This window comes from Petromyzon marinus, chromosome 9, assembly GCF_048934315.1.
Source record: "Petromyzon marinus isolate PM22_M1 ecotype Great Lakes invasive population chromosome 9, UKy_Petmar_22M1.pri1.0, whole genome shotgun sequence".
In the NCBI taxonomy this organism is placed as follows: Eukaryota; Metazoa; Chordata; class Hyperoartia; order Petromyzontiformes; family Petromyzontidae; genus Petromyzon; species Petromyzon marinus.
Window position 1 is genome coordinate 7,461,336 of NC_133675.1, and position 21,317 is coordinate 7,482,652.

The 21,317-nt window shown below is 43.5% G+C and overlaps 1 protein-coding gene across 2 annotated transcripts in view; it reads left to right on the top strand.

Moving 5' to 3' along the window:
- Window positions 1–447: 447 nt before the first annotated feature.
- The window catches only part of LOC116940617 (semaphorin-4C-like), a 57,851-nt gene continuing 36,981 nt past the window's right edge, over window positions 448–21,317 (top strand). The window contains exons 1-2 of one of the 2 annotated variants that reach the window (XM_032950680.2): window positions 448–786; window positions 3,615–3,781. In XM_032950680.2, coding sequence (XP_032806571.2) covers window positions 497–786; window positions 3,615–3,781 — 457 coding nt within the window. In that variant the 5' untranslated portion in view covers window positions 448–496. The remainder of the gene's footprint in view (window positions 787–3,614; window positions 3,782–21,317) is intronic. The other variant, XM_032950677.2, reaches the window with a different exon arrangement.

A 21,317-nucleotide genomic window follows, 5' to 3' on the forward strand; every position in this document is an offset into this window, starting at 1 on the left:
AACCAAATCGAATGTACAGGATAAGGCCATCAAGTAACTTAGTAGTGTGTTCATATTGGGTAATTGTTACGAGTTGTGCCCCACCTCGACATATACACGTGGATATCTAAAGTATCCGCGCTTTCAACCTTATAAAGTATGAAAAAGCACAATTTTTTGGTGACTGCGCTTTATAGACATTCATCATAAGAACGGAAACATTACTCAAGATTTCCCACGAGATCTAAAAAAAAAAGGGGGAAAAACAGGAGCCACCAAAATCCCACCAAAACCTTTTGCGATTACTCTAAAAAACACACGCACACGAAAGACCCTGGGAAACTGAACGAGAAGGAGAGCAATCTGAAGGTGGAGCGAGAGTCGTGTGGGGCCAAAGCTTGACGTTGAATCCGTGAGAAGGCGAGCGAGCAAAAAAGCCCTCCCCGCCACTTTGTCCTCCTGTGCCGCACCGGGCAGCGCGCGTGGTGGTGGTGGACGTCAGCGGCAGAAGCGGCCAATGACGCGGGGCCTCTGGCGGGTGTTGAGGGCCGCCCCCTTCCTCAAGCCAGCAGCTCTGTGGGTTCCGATGACTTCCTCCTCAGTTGAACAACTATCACCACGGTGGCTCGGCAACTTTTTGGTCGTTTTCGGTCCGACCACCCGCCCCCCTCCCCAAAAAAAAAAGTTGTTTGCTTTTGTACGCGCGCACACGTATACACACACACACGCGTTCGTCTTTCTCCGTTTCTTTTATCGTCACGAAGCGGACGTCCTCGGTCTAAACCAGAGGGTCGCGGCGTCATTTCGGTACGTTGCTGCTTTGTTTTGCGCGTGTGAACACATTGACACGATACCGCTTGAAAACCCCCACAACACACACACAAAACAACAACACTACCGTTTGTATTGTTTGCCGATAGCCATTATTGCACACACGGCGAGACGAGAGATGATGGTAGTAATAATAATAATGATGAGGAGGATGATGAGGATGATGATGAGGAGGAGGATACAGGATCGGGTTAAAATAATGGCACGAGTTTATGTCGTTGAGCAATGTTAGGGGGAAAAGATGTTGATAACAACGCGTAAACTTCCACGCGCATCTCACGAAGACGCGGCGGCGTGGGGGGCGGGTGGAGAGATCGCAACTGCGTGCTGGGTTTTAATTAAAGAGGGTCCCCCACTCGCCTCGGTGATGATGTTGTTGTCGTTCTTGTTGTTGACGCGATTCATTTTAATGTTTAACGACAGAAGAAATGTAGCCGCGCCTGTAGGTGCTGTATTGTTACATTTTATAATGCGATCTTGTGTGTGTGTGCGCGCGCGCGTGTCTTTGTAAATGCATATGGATACACGCATTGTATTTACACGCGCACGATATAACGCGTTTATAATACTACTGGACGGGGACTCTTTCAAAACGAATGCTTTTGCTGTACTAAACAAACACACGTATATAGTTGGTGTGCTTAAGGCGTTGGCCATGAAGGTGTGAATTTAAATAGCTTGTGTTTACTTCCTTAGGCATGCCCATACACTGCTGTAGTCAGCTCAAGGTACCTTTTTGCTAGGTAACATCCTGAATATCGACCGCTTTAATGTCAGGTGAGAAGAGTTGTCATGGCTTTGTTTGGCTGGCTAATATAATATATTATTACACGGTTTAGAATTGTGTGCTCTTGATATTGTGTTATTGAGAGGTGGTGGTAAGGATGGGAGCGGTGGCGCACCGGTTTACGCACTGCGATATGAACCCAGCCTGGCACGAGTTCGACTCCCGATCACGGCTAACGTCAGTGGCGAGTGATGTACTAACCAGCCTGCCCCACTATCTTCTCCCAGCCCGTGTGATGGTCAAACAACATACGATACGGCGTCGGGGAGGCCCTCATCAAACCAGTGGATTGATAAAGCACCTAAAAAATATATCCAGTGGTGATGTTATTACACAGTTCAGCGTTACGGTGAACTGCGGTGTGCTGAATTGCAATGCTTTGCCTGTATTTTGAGTGCACTGTAGTAATGCAATACCGCCTTGCAGTGTTTTGTAGGCTACTTATGTGTAAACAATGCTGAGTATGTGTGGGGGTAGAGATGAACGTGCACAGCAGCATGGATGGGGGTGAGAAGCGCATGCTTGCAATTACACGGAGAGGGTAACGGGGCTTTTGGTGCAAGACACGTCGCTATAAAGGAATTGATGGTGGTCGGTGGTCGAGACGAATGATGGAATGAATGGCAGCCAATGGAGGGAACCCGCCAGAGTGTACGTCCGTAGCGGAGATGGAGCAATGAAATGGAATGGTGCTAGTTGGATTATTATTATCGCTATGTCGCTGGTCCGTAAGAGATGACAAGGGCTGGGGGGGGGGGCTTCATCCAGCAGTCGACATTTATCATGACCTGATAATGTGTGCATGTGTGGGTTTGCAGACTCAACTATAGTATTGTATTGAGTTTATGTCCTTTAAAATGCAAAATTGGGCACTGTAAATCTTAGTTGGTAGTCTTGAGGCACTGGTGGAAACTGCACATTCCTGTGGCAAGAGCCATTGCATGTCTTGCCATATGACAACTGACGTTAATGGCGAACAAAGTTGTATTCATTGTTTTCTACCACCAAAGAATGGTCATGATGATCATGAACGCAATTTTAAATGTTATTCCTTGCAATATTGAGATGTTACATCACGCACCACCCTGCCAACAATAAACAATCCAGCACTGTACACCACACTGCAATCCTTATGCAGACATTAACCTTTTTTGTCAGCTATACCGTATAAGGGAGAGTTTATACGTGTGCATACTGTTTGCGCACATTGCATGCACAAATACTCCACACACAAAGTGAGATGGGCATATGTTGTTCGGTATTATTGAATTGCATTTCTCACAACAAAACAAAGCAAATCGGTGAGGTGCCAATGTACAGCTCTTTGTCAGTCTTGTTAGATGAAGGCCTGCTCACAATGCTGAGGAGGGGGAATAAACATCGGGCCTTATGTCGGATGTAAGCCACGGTCAGGAATGAAACCGTGCCAGGTTCGTAGCGTGCTGCTATAACCACTGTCACCCCTTCCCGGGAGATGGCAAGTCTCACACGAATATTGCTGGCATGTGGTGCCAATGTAAGTAAAACACTGTCATTTCAGTCATGACCAGTCAATGATGTATGTGACTGCAGTTTCACTGTACTATTTTGTTGATGTCTCATGGGAAATAACAATATTGCCTGCATGAAGGTATGGTGCCACTGTAATTGCTTGCTCACGCCATTACTGGCGGAAGGGCCTCAAACCTAAGGGTGCTTTAGTGGAGGCTCTGGAGAGCTCCCTGGTATTTTTGGCCTACTCTTCCATACTGGCCAGACGTCTTTGAAGACAGCACTACCCACACTTTACCGCCCCAGCACAGTGGTGTACCCATTCACATTCTGCTGGTAGTGGGAGTTGATTTAAGAAACTCGCTCATTGTTTCAACTGCCCATAACAGGGAGATGTAATCAAATTGGCGACCTCTGGATTGCAATTGCAGTGTGCTTACCATCTCACCGTGACCACATAACAAGATGTCCCGCAACAAGCTACTATCTAAAACATCTCGCGTGTGTGTACACGTGTGTCTCGCAGGGCTGTGCAGGAGTGCTCTGGGATGGTGGGGAGCACTGGCCTCAGACAGGCACGTGGTTGTGCCCAGGGGATGGCCTCCCCCTCAGCCTTGCTGTTGACCCTGCTGTGCCTCAGCCCAGCTGCCATAAGTGAGGACCCAACGCCCCGCATTGTGGTGCGCTACGATGGTGAGTGCTTTGTGTCTGCCCGTGTATACATTTACATTTGAATGTGCGTGCAATCTGCTCCCCCACCACTCTTTGTTTTTTTTTGTTTTACCCTTCATTTACTTTAGAACCGCATTAATGAAAGTCATCCATTATCCAGTGTTATTTTAATGGAGATGTGTAATTAAATAATAATTCTGATACTGTCATAATAATTTAGAAACATTTGTTATAACACTGCTAGATTAAGACCTCTCCATGCCATGCGTAATTATTGGGATTGTTTAACCATACTTCACCGTGATGGTTAGAGTCGGTTGGTTAAGGGGGTGCCCTGGACTGGTTTAGATATCTCTCTCCACTGTATTTTTTTTAAATTATGATTCTCTCACTATCCATAGCCAATAATCAAACTCGGGTCATCGGGCTTATAACACAGTGCGCTAACCACTGCAGCACCACCCGACACCTAGATGCATTAATTCGTGTTGAAATATTCGTCATTTAGGAACTAATTGTGCAGCAGTTGTATATATTTATGTAATTCGTACAGGAGAGAATACTGGAGTGTACTATGACTTTGCGCTGATAGTTGGCAGTATTCCTCCACAAGCTGTTATTCTCTTTCACGGTCATTAATAATTATCGTCCTCGTCTCATCATTAATGCTCCCAGATAAATTTCAGTGTGCTGCTGTGGTTGTGTGTTTTTATACCAGGTTACTACGTTTAGGGTTGGGCGTTTCTAAAAAAACACAAGGAGATCCGGCAACGGTGGCCATTGTAAACTTAAAAACACAGCAGGCACTTATGCTGGCAGTGTCTTTTCTTCAAACAGTATGTGGCCCGTAATCTATCCTTTGCGCCACTCAGAATTGAAGGATGTGGTTACAGCATATTCCACATTGGGCGAATTGTCCGTTCATACACTTGGACGACGTCCTGCCTAACGCTGTGTGTCACCATAGAAGTTCTGCTTTAATGTGCCACAAGTTTTGCATGCGAAATGACACCGATAACGCATATGTTTACATATATTGGTAGGCTTACATGCATGTGGATAGGCTTAAAGTTAAGTATCACAACATTACACTTTATGTACTTGTTCGAGCTGTCTGCAACAATGGCAAATTCATGTTTCAGTTTTTAACTTCACGCCTTGATAATGTCTCATCCACCGAGTCTCGACATCCACAGTGCTTGAACTCTGGTCTGGTCCACATTTGGTAATCTGCATAAGAGACCAAATCAGTTAATGCTTACCATAGCACCTCTATCTCCCAGCGGGATTTGTAGACTTACTTTCTCCACTATGTCACCGTGTACATGTATGTGTGGGCCATGTGGGTTATTTTGCCATTCTTCACCACGTTGGGCAGTGAAGGTTGGTTAAGGTGGGGAGAATAGATGTGGGAGCATATAAGTACTCTACAGCAATGGATACTGTTGCACTGCCCACTCCTGATGCAGCACAGCAGTGGTCCATGACAAACCTATTTGTGCAAGGTGGTCACCCATCCAGGCACTATTCAGGCTATTATATAGCATCATTCATGCGAACTGCTTCTCACGATATTGCACAATTCACAGCACATGGTGGTGCATACTCTTTGGTTCTTTCGGTAAAGTCACATAGGTATAAAATAAAATAAATCACGACGTTTCGGGCGCAACACAAGCGTCTGTCATCAGGTGGGAAAGCATGGTCTGCTGCTAAGGCAGACTGTTTTAAAAGGTTTAAAATGGGTGTAGCCCAAGGGTCATAAAGAAGTGGCCGGGGCTAGTGATGTTAATGCGAGAAATTAGCATGTAACTGTAGAAAAGGAGGAGAGCGGCCTCCTTGACGAGGGCACGGAAGTGGCTATGTTAATGTGAGAGATTAGCATGGAATAACAGCTGAAATAGGCAGGTAGGATGGAAACATCACAGTCAGTTAAGACTTTACCTGGTTAATAACGTCCTTCCAATGATTGCTCAGTTTGTACCCATCCTCTTGGTTGAAGTTGTGTCTGTGTTTATATATCTGGATGGTTTCATGAACAAATCTTTGAAGGTAGCCGGTAGGTTTGCAGGGTACCTCCGTCTTGGAAATATCTATTTCGTGTGAGCCCACAGCATTAGAACAATGATCGGCAACGGCAAAGATATTGGTCCTACCGTGTTTCAGATCTGCCTTGTGTTCACGAACGCGGTCCGAGACATGTCGTTTCGTTTCCCCAATGTAACTGCTGCCACAACCACAACTCAGTTTGTTGACACCAGGGTATTGCATGTCAGGAATGACATCCTTTACAGATGGGATTAAATCACGGATTTTGTGTACTGTGTTAAAACGAACCTTGATCCTGTGTTTGTTTAAGATTTTGGAAATCTTTTTGGTAACACCTGCTATGTATGGCAAAGTGATGGTTTTGGTTGGATCCTCAGAAGGTTGTCTCCCCATGGCTGGGGAGGCAGCTTTGCAGATTGTACGATCCGAGTATCCATTCATCTTGAGGGCTTGGGGTACGTGCTCCAACTCACTAGCTAGATGGTGCTGGTCGGAGATGCAACGGGCCCTATGGTGTAATGTTTTGATGAGGGAATTCTTCTGGGCTGGATGGTGGTGGGAATCAGGCTTTAGATAGGCATCCGTGTGGGTGGCTTTCCCGTAGACCGAATGTCCCAACGAGCCATCAGGTCTATTTTCGGTCAAAACATCCAGGAATGGTAGCTTGCCATCCTTTTCCACTTCCATGGTGAATTTGATTGACTGGTGTATGGAATTGATGTGGTTGAGAAATTGGTTCAGTGCTGGCAGGCCATGTGGCCAGATGACGAACATAGGGTGGTGCATGTACTGTATGTTAAAATGTGTTGAGCCAATCGATAAGCGTTTATACATGTTGGGGCGAAACCGGAGCACCTGTAAAAAAAATTCACGCGTGCGAGTGGCAATACTTTATCCAACATTGATAGACCAGGTGGAGATTAGTCCACATTTGCTGTACTCCATTCTCCTGACAAGCCATGGTATAAGGCAGCTTGACGTCGACAGAAAAGGAGTGTCAGCAACCATTTGTGTGATACGCCAACTCTCGCCCCCATAGTGCTGGATTAAAGGCACGCACAACCACCACCGCTAGGCCGGTGGTGGTGAGCGATTGGGTGCATTCTGGGTGATCGGTCAAGGGCCACTCAACCACCATCAAGTTTAATCGCATTAGAGCTGGACTTGGCTTAAAGCTAGTCATGTGACTGATTTGGACTGCATTTTATCAGATGATGGAACGTAGAGTTACCTTGACAATAATGGTTAAGGTATACAGTAAGGTAATTAAATTTGGACAGTGAAATATGCTTGTATATATAAACAACACTTAAGATCCTGCACACGTGTATACTCTTAATGAAAAATGGGTGTTTCGCTTATAAAGTGTGTACACATTGTAATAAGAAGGCCAAATGAGGGCGTCTGTTGGGCCAAATCATGCTGAAATTAGGAATGCATAGTTGTGCTTTGGTTACAGAGCCTTTGTTTAAAAAATAATACATTCATGTGAATAGTGCCTGCTAATTAGACTAAGGGGATGCAAGCAGTGAGCTCGGTGCTTAGCACACTGCGCAATGAACAAAGCTTACAGGGTTAGATTCCTGGCCACGAGCAAGCATCAGTTGAAAGTGATATTTTGAAAACGTACCTGGGTGCCCTGCTGTCTTCACAAACCCACACAGTCCAGCGGGGTGAAGTATAGTTAAGTAACCCCCACGACCGACAGACACATCGTGGAGAGGTCTTCATCCATCAGTTTATTAACAAAGGTTTGTAAATTATTATTATTAGACTAATATGCGCAGCTATACAAAGCCCGCGGTGGAAAGTACAGAACGTATCTGTTTAAGCAAATAGATTATATTTGCTGTCGTACAGTATATGCTGGGGGGAAGTTTGTGGGGGGGGGGTGCCTGTTTGGCCTTGGGTGATGTAATGTGTATCGTGTATACAGTGCTGTATTTAATGAAGTCGTCAACGTACAAACCATGGCCACACGTTCTCAGATGGCTTGCCGACGTTACACCGTTATAGGATAGCATCCAAGGTTACTTTTGCATCGTCTTTTAAAGTCGCGCTTGACTTGGCTCCGAGTATTGTGGTTAGATTTTGGGCATTGAGAAATTCAATTTGCTTCCTAAACAATGATGAAATTAGAGGCTTGGCTTATACGCCATCAGACAGTACTGATTGGTCTTTCCCGGTCTCATTTGAATGTCAATAGCACAGTGGTGATTGGGCTCCAGTCCTGACAGTTTGGTTCGAGCTTTCATTAACATGTTAATACTGTAGGCACAGCTGGCTGGAGAGCCGATTGTGTCAATGTTTGAATTGCTCTCACTCGACGACTAGATCCTCCGGATGTATTCCAGGGCAAAGATTTTCCCATGGGCTTCTCAAGTGTTTACATGCTCCGGTGTACACTTGTATTTGTGATATTAAAAACGATGGGTATAACTTTGTGATTATTTTTATAACAACATGTTGTGATACTGATTTGGCAGCAGTGCCACACATAACAAAAAAAGCTCAAGACCATCAAAAAGAGGGGGAAATTATTATATTGTACTGTACCAGGTGACGGTTCAGGCAATGACCCTTCATTGCAGAAGGGGTCATTATGCTGTTAAGGGCCATTGGACGAAAATGTCGCCTGTTATGGCATTTTCTTTGGTTCTTTCGGTAAAGTCATGTAGAATGAGAATAAAATAATAAATTGATAAAATAAAATAACACAATATTCTCACGACGTTTTGGCCACAACACAAGCAGCCTTCATCAGGTGAAGGGACGAGACTGTCTGGAGGACAGCGCTGAACAGTCTCGTCCCTTCACCTGATGAAGGCCGCTTGTGTTGTGGCCAAAACGTCGTGAGAATATTATTGTGTTATTTTATTTTATCAATTTATTATTTTATTCTCATTCTACGTGACTTTACCGAAAGAACCAAAGAAGATGAATCCTTGCAGTCACGAAAGCTTTAAATCGAAATGTTATGGCATTATTTGTTTATCGCTTTAGTGCTGAGTTATTGACCGATGTGTTTTCAAAAAATGTCTAAAGATAAGCGTCATATTTTGCTATTGGCTGCTCCAAAAAGATATATTGGATCCTTTGCGGGGTATTTGTCATTTGACTTCGTGGTATTGTTTCTAATTGCATTGAAAAGGGAAAACATCTCAAGTGATCTGTGGCTTTGTTTCATTCCATGTTCTTTGGCAGCTCTGGCGAATGCTATATTTTCCAGTTAACGGTAATGCAGTAATTTTGCATTGGAGAAGTGCGCAGAGGCATTTGAAATATGTCATAATAGCCCAGATAGAAACACAAGAAAAACGCACCACTGGATTAAAATAATTCGTTCAAATTACCACATTTTAACCAGCCTGCATACAGTATGTGTTTAAACGAAACATACAAGTTGAGTGTAGGAATAATGTTCCCTACATAACAAGGCATACGTCTTTGTGTACAATATAGAATCAATTACATATGTTTCATTTTCGCAAAGGCAACATCACTAATAGTGGATGCACATGCACGTAATTGTTTTTCCACATGGTACCACTCTGTGATAGCATTTGCATGGTCTCAATGCTCGTAGAGGTGACTGCATGATGTAATGTGCATCGTCAACGTATGTGCCAAATGTGAGCACTGGAGTTGCAGCCTCTCTGCAAACTGCCAAGACCGGATGATGTCACTTCACTGAGGTCAGCCGTTTAAAAACATCTGTATGCATACGTTTAATTTTCATCTGTTTGTAGTTGAGGTTGTAAGGAAAAATTAAATAAAATTGCGGGGTGAAATGGTGGTGCAAGTGATGAGCGGAGTGTGCTAAAAAAAACGCCGACTTAAGTTCGATTGCCAGGCACGGCTAACATCAATGGTGAGTTATAATGTAAAATGGGCTGTAAATACATTATTATACATTTAAAATAGCATATTTTATCATAACAAATATTTCAACTTTATAAAGGTACGTAGAAGTTAGATGTGAATTTTAGGCTTTCAGAGAACAGTATATATCTTAACGTTAAATGTACTGTGTACTATTATTTTCAGATGAAGGCCTCTCCACCTCTTGTATATTATGGTGGTTTGTTCGACCATTATTTACACTGGTCAGTGCAGGTTAATACTGGAGGGGGTCGGGGGGCTAGGGAGCCCAGGACAGGTTAATCTATCACTTTGCACTAATATAACTGATCCGGGCAATCCGAGTTTGATTCCTGGCCAAAGTACTGTAGTGCAGGACACTAATCACTGTACAACCACTGCCCCACTCATAAGTTATGTTCGTTAAAACTTTAACCTTTGTAAGATTAGGAAAATTAGTTCAATATGTAATGGAATCATGTATAGAGAATGAAAATGCTGCACTGTTGTAATTCGAAGGAACCTTGAAAATTAAGCTGTGTTTTAAGTTAATTTGAGGGAACCTGATCACCCCCACTGAAGCTTTATACCCACACAGTCATTGTGTTGAGTGATTTATCCTCACTGGCGTGTTTATGTCTTGACTCCTGGACAAAGGATATTGATGTGTGCCATGGGGAGAAGCGATACACTCCAGGAGCTCAGCAGGAAGCAGTGAGGTTCATAGTGTTTCAGAAATATACCCAACTTTTCACATCCGTTCACAGCATCTTGCCCTGCATTTTAAACCCAGATGTAAAAATCATTGAAAAAGGCATGGGAACAAGGTTTAATGGTAACGCATATTGGTTATGAATCCGTGCAAGCTTTTAAAGCTCAGAAGTCAACGTCTGTTGACCAATAATCACACTTGGGTACACATTTAACAGCTACCCTTCTGGTAGCTTTGCAGGTTGATTTTCGTCTTCCGTTGATCATGTTCTGCAAATGACTGCCGTAAATGTGGTTTTTCAAGCATTGTGAATCTAATTATTACCATACAAGTCCTTCTGGTGAGTGCATTCATTGCGTATAGTAAATGCCACTCGAACGTATAATGTTAAAGGCATAGTTTAGATTTTTTTTTCTATCTACTGTTCCTACAATGTCAACGGGTTGACAGTTATGTACTTGAAGTTGGTGTGATCATAGATCAAGTGAGGGATACTGCCATGGTGTAATGGTTTGCACACTAGTCTGGTAATCCAGAGGTCACTGGTTCGGCCTCCCAGTGCGGCAGTTGAAACAGTGGGGCAAGTTTCTAAAGTACCCCCGCCTATCACCCAGCAGTACAAATGGGTACACCACAATTAGTGGATCGACAGGTCGTGTGTGGTGGGGTAAAGTGTGCATACTGCCAATGATTTCAAGACGTCTGGCCAGTGTGGAAGAGTAGGCCAAAACATCCTCGAGAGGGGCTCGCTTGGGCTCCGTTTAGAGGAGGCTTTTCCGTCAGTGGTGGCATGAGCAATTGCAGGGCTGCACCTTTTACTGGAGAACATCACTTTTGACTTGAAAGTAGTAATTCTTTCATGGCTATAACATAAGATTTGAAAAGCTGTATGTTGAAAATTGGATTGTGTCAGTTGTGCCATGGAATGCTGATGTATTATAAACCCCATTAGTAATCCTAATCTTTAAAATGTTAATTATTCAATCGTATTAAAACAATTTGTCTGCCACAGTTTTGTTTTAAATATCACCACGTTATACAATACAGTGATTTATACCATAAATTTAAAAATTTAACGACTCATCTACCTAATATACTTTGCCTAACTGCCAATCAAGTCAAAAGATTTGTTTACTTTTAAGAAGCAGCCCACATAAAAGCTAATTGCATTTCACAGAGTTTGTCTTTTTTAATGACCAAACTTGATGACTTAGATGAGGCTTTTAAACTAAACCACATCCTCCCTCCTAGTCTGTATGCAGGCATATCAAGGAGGGGGGGGCTTATTGTGAATGATGCACACTGCAGTGCTGCACAGTTAAAGCCTCGTTACAAAAGACTGAGCTACAAATGCATTCAGAATTACGTTTCCTTATTTCACAGCATGGGATTGGTGACATGGTTTAATGGTCAGCACACAGGACCGGCAAATTTTAGAAGTTGCCTGGTACGGGTTTCTTAAATGTTCTCGTCTCTATCCACCCAGCAGTATGAATCTGTACGCCAAAGTTAGTTGATCGGCAAGTTGTGTGTGGTTGGTTAAATTGTTGATAAAGGGGTTCTCTTAAGCTGCCTTTAGTGGAGCCCTCACATGAACAGTGGCATGGGAAATCAATTGCAGAGCTGTGCCATTTATTCTGCAGCACCCTTGGTAATTCAAAAGCAGAATCTTTATTCATCCTGGAGAAATCCGATGAGCTAGGAAGCTCTTTTATTTATAGATGTCCAGTAGGGGCGATTAACTGTCCACCAATGAAGAGACGTATAAAACCAAGCTAGGTGGCTCAACTTGTGTAAATGCCAAACACTGCAATACCTTTTGACTACAATACTGGAATTGTAGTAATAATTACTAGGCTGTTATTCATTAAAATAAAATCCTCTAGCTTTTTATTAACTTAAAAAAGATATGGAGAAAAATGACCTTCCAAACCCACATTTATAGCGACAAGTAGCTGGCATGCTAAACAGGATGGTGCCTCGCCTGCAAGGTGAGTAATTTCCTCCCAGCATGGTTTGTGTATGTATGTAAGGTGACTAATCTAAGTAATGCAGCTACACCAATTTGGTTGGATGCTGGTTTCAGATTACAAGAGTTGAGTGAGGCTTAATTCATGCTCCTGGCACGGGATTTTTCAGCGTCCCCAAAAGATGTTTTCCAGCTGCCACGCATTGCTTCCACCCTGCCCCATCCCCCACACACACACACCTTGGCACCCGCTGCAATTGCCGTCTTTGTTCCTACGCCTGTCTACTCAAAGTAACTCCACCTACTACAGAGCCAATTCAAGTGAGATAAACGTGTCGCTGGTCATGCTATACAGTATACGATGGTAGGTTACCATTTTTTTTGAAGGGGGGAGTTCTGGCTTCGTGTTTATTGCACTGCCTTCGCCAAACTGCACTAACCAGAATGGTGAAGTATGGTTAAATAAAAACCCTCAGGACTGACGGGACATGTGGAGGTCTTCATCCAGAAGTGGATTCGCAGAGGGCTGTCAATTATTATTGTTATTAAACTTTAAAGAGAATATGTTTTACAATGAATCCTGAAGTGACCTTAAAGTTCCTAATCATCATTCCTTTATAAAGAATCTTTACAGTCCCCCCCCCCCCTTGTCACTTTTAAAACATGGAATGTGCCCTGCGGTGATTCACATTGACACTGTACTTTCTGGAAGTGATGGAAGGAGTTCGATAAGAGCAAAGGTACATTTCTTGCTTAAGTTTTATAAGATCTGCTATTCAATTCCCACGGCAGTATATTAAAAGCAGAATTTCCACTGTTGAGCTAGGCCTCGGCAAGGTAAGGTAATTTACCCTTTTTGTCGGGTAAAAGGGTAAAGGTGTCGACATGCCAAGGGGTAAGGTAAAGGGTAGGGTAAAGGAAGCGCGGAAGTATTACCCGGTAAACACCTTGTTTACCACTCGCTAAAAGCTCCGTGGCGCAGTCCGTGGCCTCCATTTAAAATTGAAATCATCGAGAGTATTCTATACTTGTTTTACTACCCGGCTTCGCCCGAGACTTGGATTCTTGTCTTGGATTAATACACGGCCTACGCGGAGGGTGGGGGGAGGGGGGGATGCGTGACGTCAGCAGGCACACTGCGTGATGCTGCCGCATGCGGGTGACATCACAGATGTGACGTCACCGCTCACTTGATGTGCAAAATATATCCATTATTGCGCCCCCCCCCCCCCCAAATACAAAAGTCTATTTTTATACTTTTTGCATTGTGTACAGTCTGGAAGCTACCCACATGGCAAATTTCAAGTTTGTTGCATGTTGGGAAGTATGCTAAACATTTTGAACAGACACACATATTCACAAATTTCCCTTTTATATATGAATAAAGCACTCTACCAAGCATTTACCTGTTATAAACCTTTTCCATGTGTAGTACCCCAGTAATTACCCTGTAATCTGGTAATTTGTATGGGGTAAGGGTAAAAGGTAGGGTAAAGGTAGGCTCGTTGCTTTTGACCTTTTACCTTGCCTTGCTAAAGGGTAAAAGGTAAGGGTAGAGTGATTGTGTTGTGGTAAGGTTAAAGGTAGGGTAAAGGTTAGGCTCGTTGTTTTTACCTTACCTTGCCGAGGCCTATGTTGAGCAATGTTTCCAATTACAGTAACATGGCATTTATGAACGTTTTAAGTCCAATACCAAAACATTCCACATATGGGAGAATTATTCTCACGTGGGAGACCAATGTTGTGGATTCTATTATCCGCAATTTTTACTCCACTTATCCGCATGAAAAAATACCAATATCAAGAAAGAACAGGATACATTTGCTGCACGACTCTCCTTAACCACGAAAAATGCAAACAAAACTCGATGGGGGAAAACACGGTAAATAAGAAAGAATAGGACCACAGATAATTGGCGTTCCAATGGAAAATAGTCAAGAGTAATAGGCTCCATTGATAAAGGGCGTTCTATATCTACCTTAATCCCGACTTGATTCCACTGTACAGGATTACAATATTGACTACACAATATATTGTGTGCTACTTAATGTAGTGTGAGTTAAGATACGTAACAAAACGTATTTTTTTGGGAGATCTCCGTGCTTCCTTATTCCGTAAAGGGTCATAAATGTTCAAACGAAAAGATACGTCAGATTTTTTTTTGTACTTCCCCTTAGGCCCTTTATGAGCGGTCTGTGCACATAAATTTTCAGCACTGCACTATTTATCAATGATGTGCAAAGAGCCGTGTATAATATATGCGACTGTATTGTTGACGTCCAATTAAAAACGTCAAGGCATGCCCCGTGTATATATATGTTGGTGAGATGTTGCTTGAAGAGGCTTCCATTTTCCGTGGCTCCGAGTGGGACCGCTAAAAGGTCGAAAACCATGGTAACTGCTGGCAGATGCTGTGTATGTGCATGATCCGAGCTGTGGCGTACAATTGGTATTTTTAAAGGTCAAATCATTTATACAGCTTAAAATGTAGTTTCATCGCAGGCAGACGCAGGGGTGTTTGTCAGGATATGTCTAGAATGTGTAAACACTCTCCAACTCTCCTTTCACTGTACAGTAATAAAGTTACCGTAACGTCTTATTTTTTTATGTGTTTTTTTTTGCATTCCTATAACTTAGTGTGTGATTCGTATACAGTCGTCCAAAGATTTAACAAAAGATTAGTGGTTTCTTGTTCAAATGAGCATAGAGGTGGTGTTCCTCTGCTTGCAGCCTTGAGCCAGTTGTGTAAATTCCACATTGCAGTGACGGGGGCGAGCAAATCCGTATGACAACTGTTTGACTTCCCCCACAGTGGGTACTCATTTAACGGGCCTCTGAGGGATGATGGGCTTAGTAAATTCCCAACCAGGATTTTAATTCGCATCTTTCCCATTGCGAGCCGCTTGCCCTACTGCTGCGCCACCTGGCCTCTGTAGTCCACAATACAGCCGACACCCAAGTGGCAGTTTTAATAACCACAGAAATGAATGCTTTGTGGACAGAACACCATAAAGGCCTGTTTGCCTTGTTTCCATGACCAGTGGGAACCATGCTGGCACGATGCTTGCACCGGCCCGATCCCAAGAGCCTGCGTTTCCATGACAGCCCACCCAGCAGGCAGCCGGATTCCCACTAAATCCCAGAACCGGGTCGCCATAGTCCATTCTCGCATTGAACGACAGCCCAAAGTTGTCGCATATCCTCCGCCATGACCAATTAAACACCCACACCCCAGTGGCAGTGTTTGTGAATTACGAGACTGTCATTTTGTGTAGACGTTCAAATCTGCCTGTATCTCAGTCCCCTGTGAGTATGAATGTGATGCTGTACTGTACAGCCAGGCAGAGTCCAGAACCAGTTGTGGTGTTATTAGGTCAGCGAAGTAACAAAATACGGGCACCGTGATATCTCTCGTTTTGGTTTAGTTTCCGTGTTGTGTTCGTTTTAAAGTTCACAATAGATTGCAATGACTGTTCTAAGTCGAGAGAAGAGTGGTCGTCCAGTGCTCAGGACATTGTGAAATTAACTCGGCCACCTGAGTTTAATCCCCGGGCACGGCTAACACCAACGCTCACCAGCACGGTGAAGTATGGTCAAACAAACCCCTATGACCAAAAGTCCCTCAGCAGTGGAATTCATAAAGGGGTGGACATTGTATTACCGTATATTCTAACTTTACTCGCGTCAATCTTTGTTTCAAACTTTCTTTCAAGATTTACTTACCAACCCCCACCCCTTGGCTGTAGAGGTTAGCTCGAGGGAAGAGGCAGTGGTAGGAGATGGAGTGGAAGGTGTCGAGTAAGTTGTAATCACATGCAGATATGTGAACTACCCTTATCATCACCATTGGAACCTCCTTTGCCAGAAGCAAAATATGATAATTAGAACTACCCTTATCATCCCCCGTCTTGGGATTCGATGAAACGTCACAATTCACGGTCTCAGTTACAGCTGTACAATATATGAAGAATATTTGTTTTTTTCTAATCAATAGTTTTTACAGTTCTTTTTGCTACACGAGATGAAAAATAACGTCTTACGTCATACCATCGGGGCCATCGGGAGGTTACTGCGCCAGTAACTCGGCCATTCCTGGGCAGCACAGCATGGTTCCCAGGGGTTGTGAAAAACGTGGCACAACCATCGAATACTGTATAGCCAGTCCACTGGAACAGGTGACAGACTATAGCAAACAATCTCCATACCAACCATATCTAAGAGTTTGCAAATACAGTACAATCCACTGCTGAATGAGGGCCTGCCAAACACCATGCGGGTCGTCTGGGTTGTTTGACCGTACTTTTACAAACTGGTCTGTGTGGGTTGGTGAAGGTAGGGAGTATGACACGTGCGAGTAGAATTTTTTCTAGTGTGCCCTCTGCTGCCCACAACATAGCCCTATGACAAACTGTGCGAAGTGGTCACCCATTCAAGCAACTCTCCAGGCTCTCCATCCTGCTTATCTTTCTGAGAACTGACAGGATATGGCGCATTCTGGGCGATTTAGGCTCGAATGCAATACTGATAGGTACTCCACTACGGTTGACTCTTGTATTTTCAACGTATTATTTGAAGTACATACCGTACTGATGTACTTGGGTATTACAACACAAGTAAAAAGATAAATATAAATGTTTTTTGGTAAATAAGTTTTGTTTGGGGTAGGTGTGCTTTAATTAAGAGTGGCTTGGACTTTTTTTTTACTTTAAGACGGATATGTTTATTTCGAATCATGTTTTTGTATAAGCACATTTTATTGATGATAAATAGGCCTACAATTTCAACAATATTTTCAAGTTGGAGAGATATGACTTGAACTTTTGTTTGAGAAAACATGCTTTAAACAAATACAAAATCTGGTAGATGTGTGTTTTTCAGATTTGCCATTGCTTGTCAAACTGGTTTTTAGAATGCTTGAGTGGATTTACCTCCAGTAGGGAGATGTGTGGGTGTGTTTTTTTGGGGGGGGAAAGAAAGTTGTGTTTACAGTGAGGGAGAAAAGTATTTGATCCCCTGCTGATTTTGTATGTTTGCCCACTGACAAAGAAATGATCAGTCTATTATTTTAATGGTAGGTTTATTTGAACAGTGATAGACAGAATAACAACAACAAAATCCAGTAAAACGCATGTCAAAAATGTTATAAATTGATTTGCATTTTAATGAGGGAAATACGTATTTAACCCCCTCTCAATCAGAAAGATTTCTGGCTCCCAGGTGTCTTTTATACAGGCAACGAGCTGAGATTAGGAGCACACTCTTAAAGGGAGTGTGCTCCACAGAAGCAATCAATCAATCAGATTCCAAACTCTCCACCATGGCCAAGACCAAAGAGCTCTCCAAGGATGTCAGGGACAAGATTGTAGACCTACACAAGGCTAGAATGGGCTACAAGACCATTGCCAAGCAGCTTGGTGAGAAGGTGACAACAGTTGGTGCGATTATTCGCAAATGGAAGAAACACAAAAGAACTGTCAATCTCCCTCGGCCTGGGGCTCCATGCAAGATCTCACCTCGTGGAGTTGCAATGTTCATGAGAACGGTGAGGAATCAGCCCAGAACTACACGGGAGGATCTTGTCAATGATCTCAAGGCAGCTGGGACCATAGTCACCAAGAAAACAATTGGTTACACACTACGCCATGAAGGACTGAAATCCTGCAGCGCCCGCAAGGTCCCTCTGCTCAAGAAAGCACATATACATGCCCGTCTGAAGTTTGCCAATGAACATCTGAATGATTCAGAGAACAACTGGGTGAAAGTGTTGTGGTCAGATGAGACCAAAATGGAGCTCTTTGGCATCAACTCGCTGTGTTTGGAGGAGGAATGCTGCCTATGACCCCAAGAACACCATCCCCACCGTCAAACATGGAGGTGGAAACATTATGCTTTGGGGGTGTTTTTCTGCTAAGGGGACAGGACAACTTCACCGCATCAAAGGAACGATGGACGGGGCCATGTACCGTCAAATCTTGGGTGAGAACCTCCTTCCCTCAGCCAGGGCATTGAAAATGGGTCGTGGATGGGTATTCCAGCATGACAATGACCCAAAACACACGGCCAAGACAACAAAGGAGTGGCTCAAGAAGAAGCACATTAAGGTCCTGGAGTGGCCTAGCCAGTCTCCAGACCTTAATCCTATAGAAAATCTGTGGAGGGAGCTGAAGGTTCAAGTTGCCAAACATTAGCCTCGAAACCTTAATGACTTAGAGAAGATCTGCAAAGAGGAGTGGGACAAAATCCCTCCTGAGATGTGTGCAAACCTGGTGGCCAACTACAATAAACGTCTGACCTCTGTGATTGCCAACAAGGGTTTGCCACCAAGTACTAAGTCATGTTTTGTAGAGGGGTCCAATACTTATTTCCCTTATTAAAATGCAAATCAATTTATGACATTTTTGACATGCGTTTTTCTGGATTTTTTTGTTATTCTGTCTCTCACTGTTCAAATAAACCTAACATTAAAATTATAGACTGATCATTTCTTTGTCAGTGGGCAAACGTACAAAATCAGCAGGGGATCAAATACTTTTTTCCCTCACTGTAATATTTTGCTAAGCCATGCAACCCTCTGGAAGGGCATAGCTGAATCACTGTAAAACCACAGAACGTGAGTAGAATGCACTTTTTAAAGTTGTTTTGGAAGAGACTGTACCTATACCACACCTATGTTGCACGCCATCTCTTGAGTAATAAAGACCTGTCACTTCTCTTGTTTCATTGTCTCGCAGCACAGATGGACATTGCTTTAAAAAAAAATCCATAGGGGGTCTAATAACCATAATGAATGGTTGTTTCTGTGCTGCTCTTTTTTTATACGAGACTGCTGGATTTTTTTAAAACACCAAGTGAGGGCAATGAAGCACATTGCCCATCTGTTAACTTATACACAGTTCATTTTTCTTAGTTTCTTGTTTTTAAAACAATAGACAATACAGTACACAGAGATTGCTGCCTTGTGCAATGGTTATTACCCTGGATCCAGAGAAAGCCAGTTAGATTATATCTCCTAACTTGGCAGTTTAAACAATGAGCAAGTTTCTTAAATCTCTCCCTCCCCCACCCCACCTCTGTTCACCCAGCAGTATCTAAAGGAACACCACATTCAATCTATATGCAGGTCACATGTGGCGGGGTAAAGTTTGGGTAACTCCAAGATGCCTGTCCAGTGTGGAAGAGTAGGCGAAATTACAATCTTAGAGGGGTTCTCTAAAGCCCCATCTAGTGAAGGCTCTTCTGCCAGCAGTGGTGTGAGCAAGCAATTTCGGGGCTCTACCTCTATTGTATTTTTTTAAAGACAATACATCACGCAACAATGCATGGACATAGTCCCCATATTTAACAGCTGGCACGTGTGTACACACAAATTACAATGTGCATTGTTTGTCGATGGGAGAGCCAGGGCGTGTGCCTTCCGTGCTCTTGAGCAGAGACGTGGAATGAGTGGTCAAAATGGCCTGATTAGCTGGGTTGGCCAAGAAGCGTGCAGCACCATTGAACTGCTCTATAGGGGTAAGCCTGAGCCAAACAATGTGCCATTGACTATGAATGTTTTTCCTGCTGAGCTGCAACTGTGCAAGCTTTGTTTGACACACTGAGCCACGAGCAGTAAGCGGAAAGTTGTTTTGTTGCTCACATTTTTGGATCGTGGTTTAATTGCAGGGATTTTATCAGAATACAGAAACTTTCAAATTGTAACAAGAGCACGGTAGTGGCTCATTCATACATTTTAAAAAGGACCTTTAAAGAAGCATGTATCTTAAAGGAGTAATTGTGTTGTGTACAGTCGAGCTGTTAGTCTCACGATTCATAGCCTAAAATTAGCAGCTAGATTCTTAGAATCTAATATGATTCTTAATGGGTCTTGGCCAGCCAAATGAAATCCCCATTGAAATGTATGGCCGATCCGATGTCTAGTGCATCGGACTGGCTTAATTTCACCCTGATTCCAGAGTGGCATTCAGGCAAGACAAAATATATAGACTTAGCTGCTCAGTGCATACCAGTTGCGCATTGGCAGAGCAAAGGACTATGCCCAGGCTGGCCCTCCACGAGGTCGTCCAGGCCCCACAGGCTCCCCGTCTGGGGGGTAGAATCTGCCCGTGTCTGTGTAATCGGCATCAGCTGTATATTTTGGTGGCAATTCTTTCTGCCAGGAATACTCTTATATCAGCGCACAACTTTATCTATCTGTGATGAACGCTGCACTTTCCGTCATTTTCATGCAGGGGGCGCTGCAAACCTACGCGCCCCCTGCATGAACGACGGAGACGCAGGGACAGACGTTCGATTACGTTGGAATCGATCTGCAGATGGCGGTCTTCTTGCACGGCCAGCTCTGTCGCCTTATCTCGATCATGCAATCCCAAACAGGTGAAAGTGCGCATCGAACCGAACCCCCAGCAAGGCCATCTACTTAACGACGAGAGAAAATTCACACGAAATGTCCTTTTCAATTAAGTCTTCCAGATGGAAAATTATATAAGCTTTTAATGAAGAAATAAAAGTATCTAATTCAAAACAATACAATGCAAAGATGTTTCATTTTAAAACTTCAAAACGGAGCACCGGGTGCTTGCGTGAATGCGTCGTTCGTGTGCAATTTTTTTGTGACTTTCCTGGCCGAAGGCCGTAAATGGATGTGTGGGGTGCCATAGGCGCCCCCGAACAACCCCTAGTCCTCCATAATCATCATTCTGGCTGGGTGGAATCAATGAAGCTTGGTTAAGCCAGATTAGCAAAAGAATCGCAATGGAATGCCATTCCAAGTCACAGATCTTCCAAGACATTGTCCTTATCAGAATACAAATCAAATGAATGGATATTTCAACATGGAGTTCACCCAGAAAATGATGTAGATTCCTGAAAGTAATCATCCAGGTTGGAATCGTAGGCACATCCCTACAATGCCTTGCTCATGCCACAGCTGGCAAAATATCCTCCACTAGAGGGAGCTTTAGAGAGTC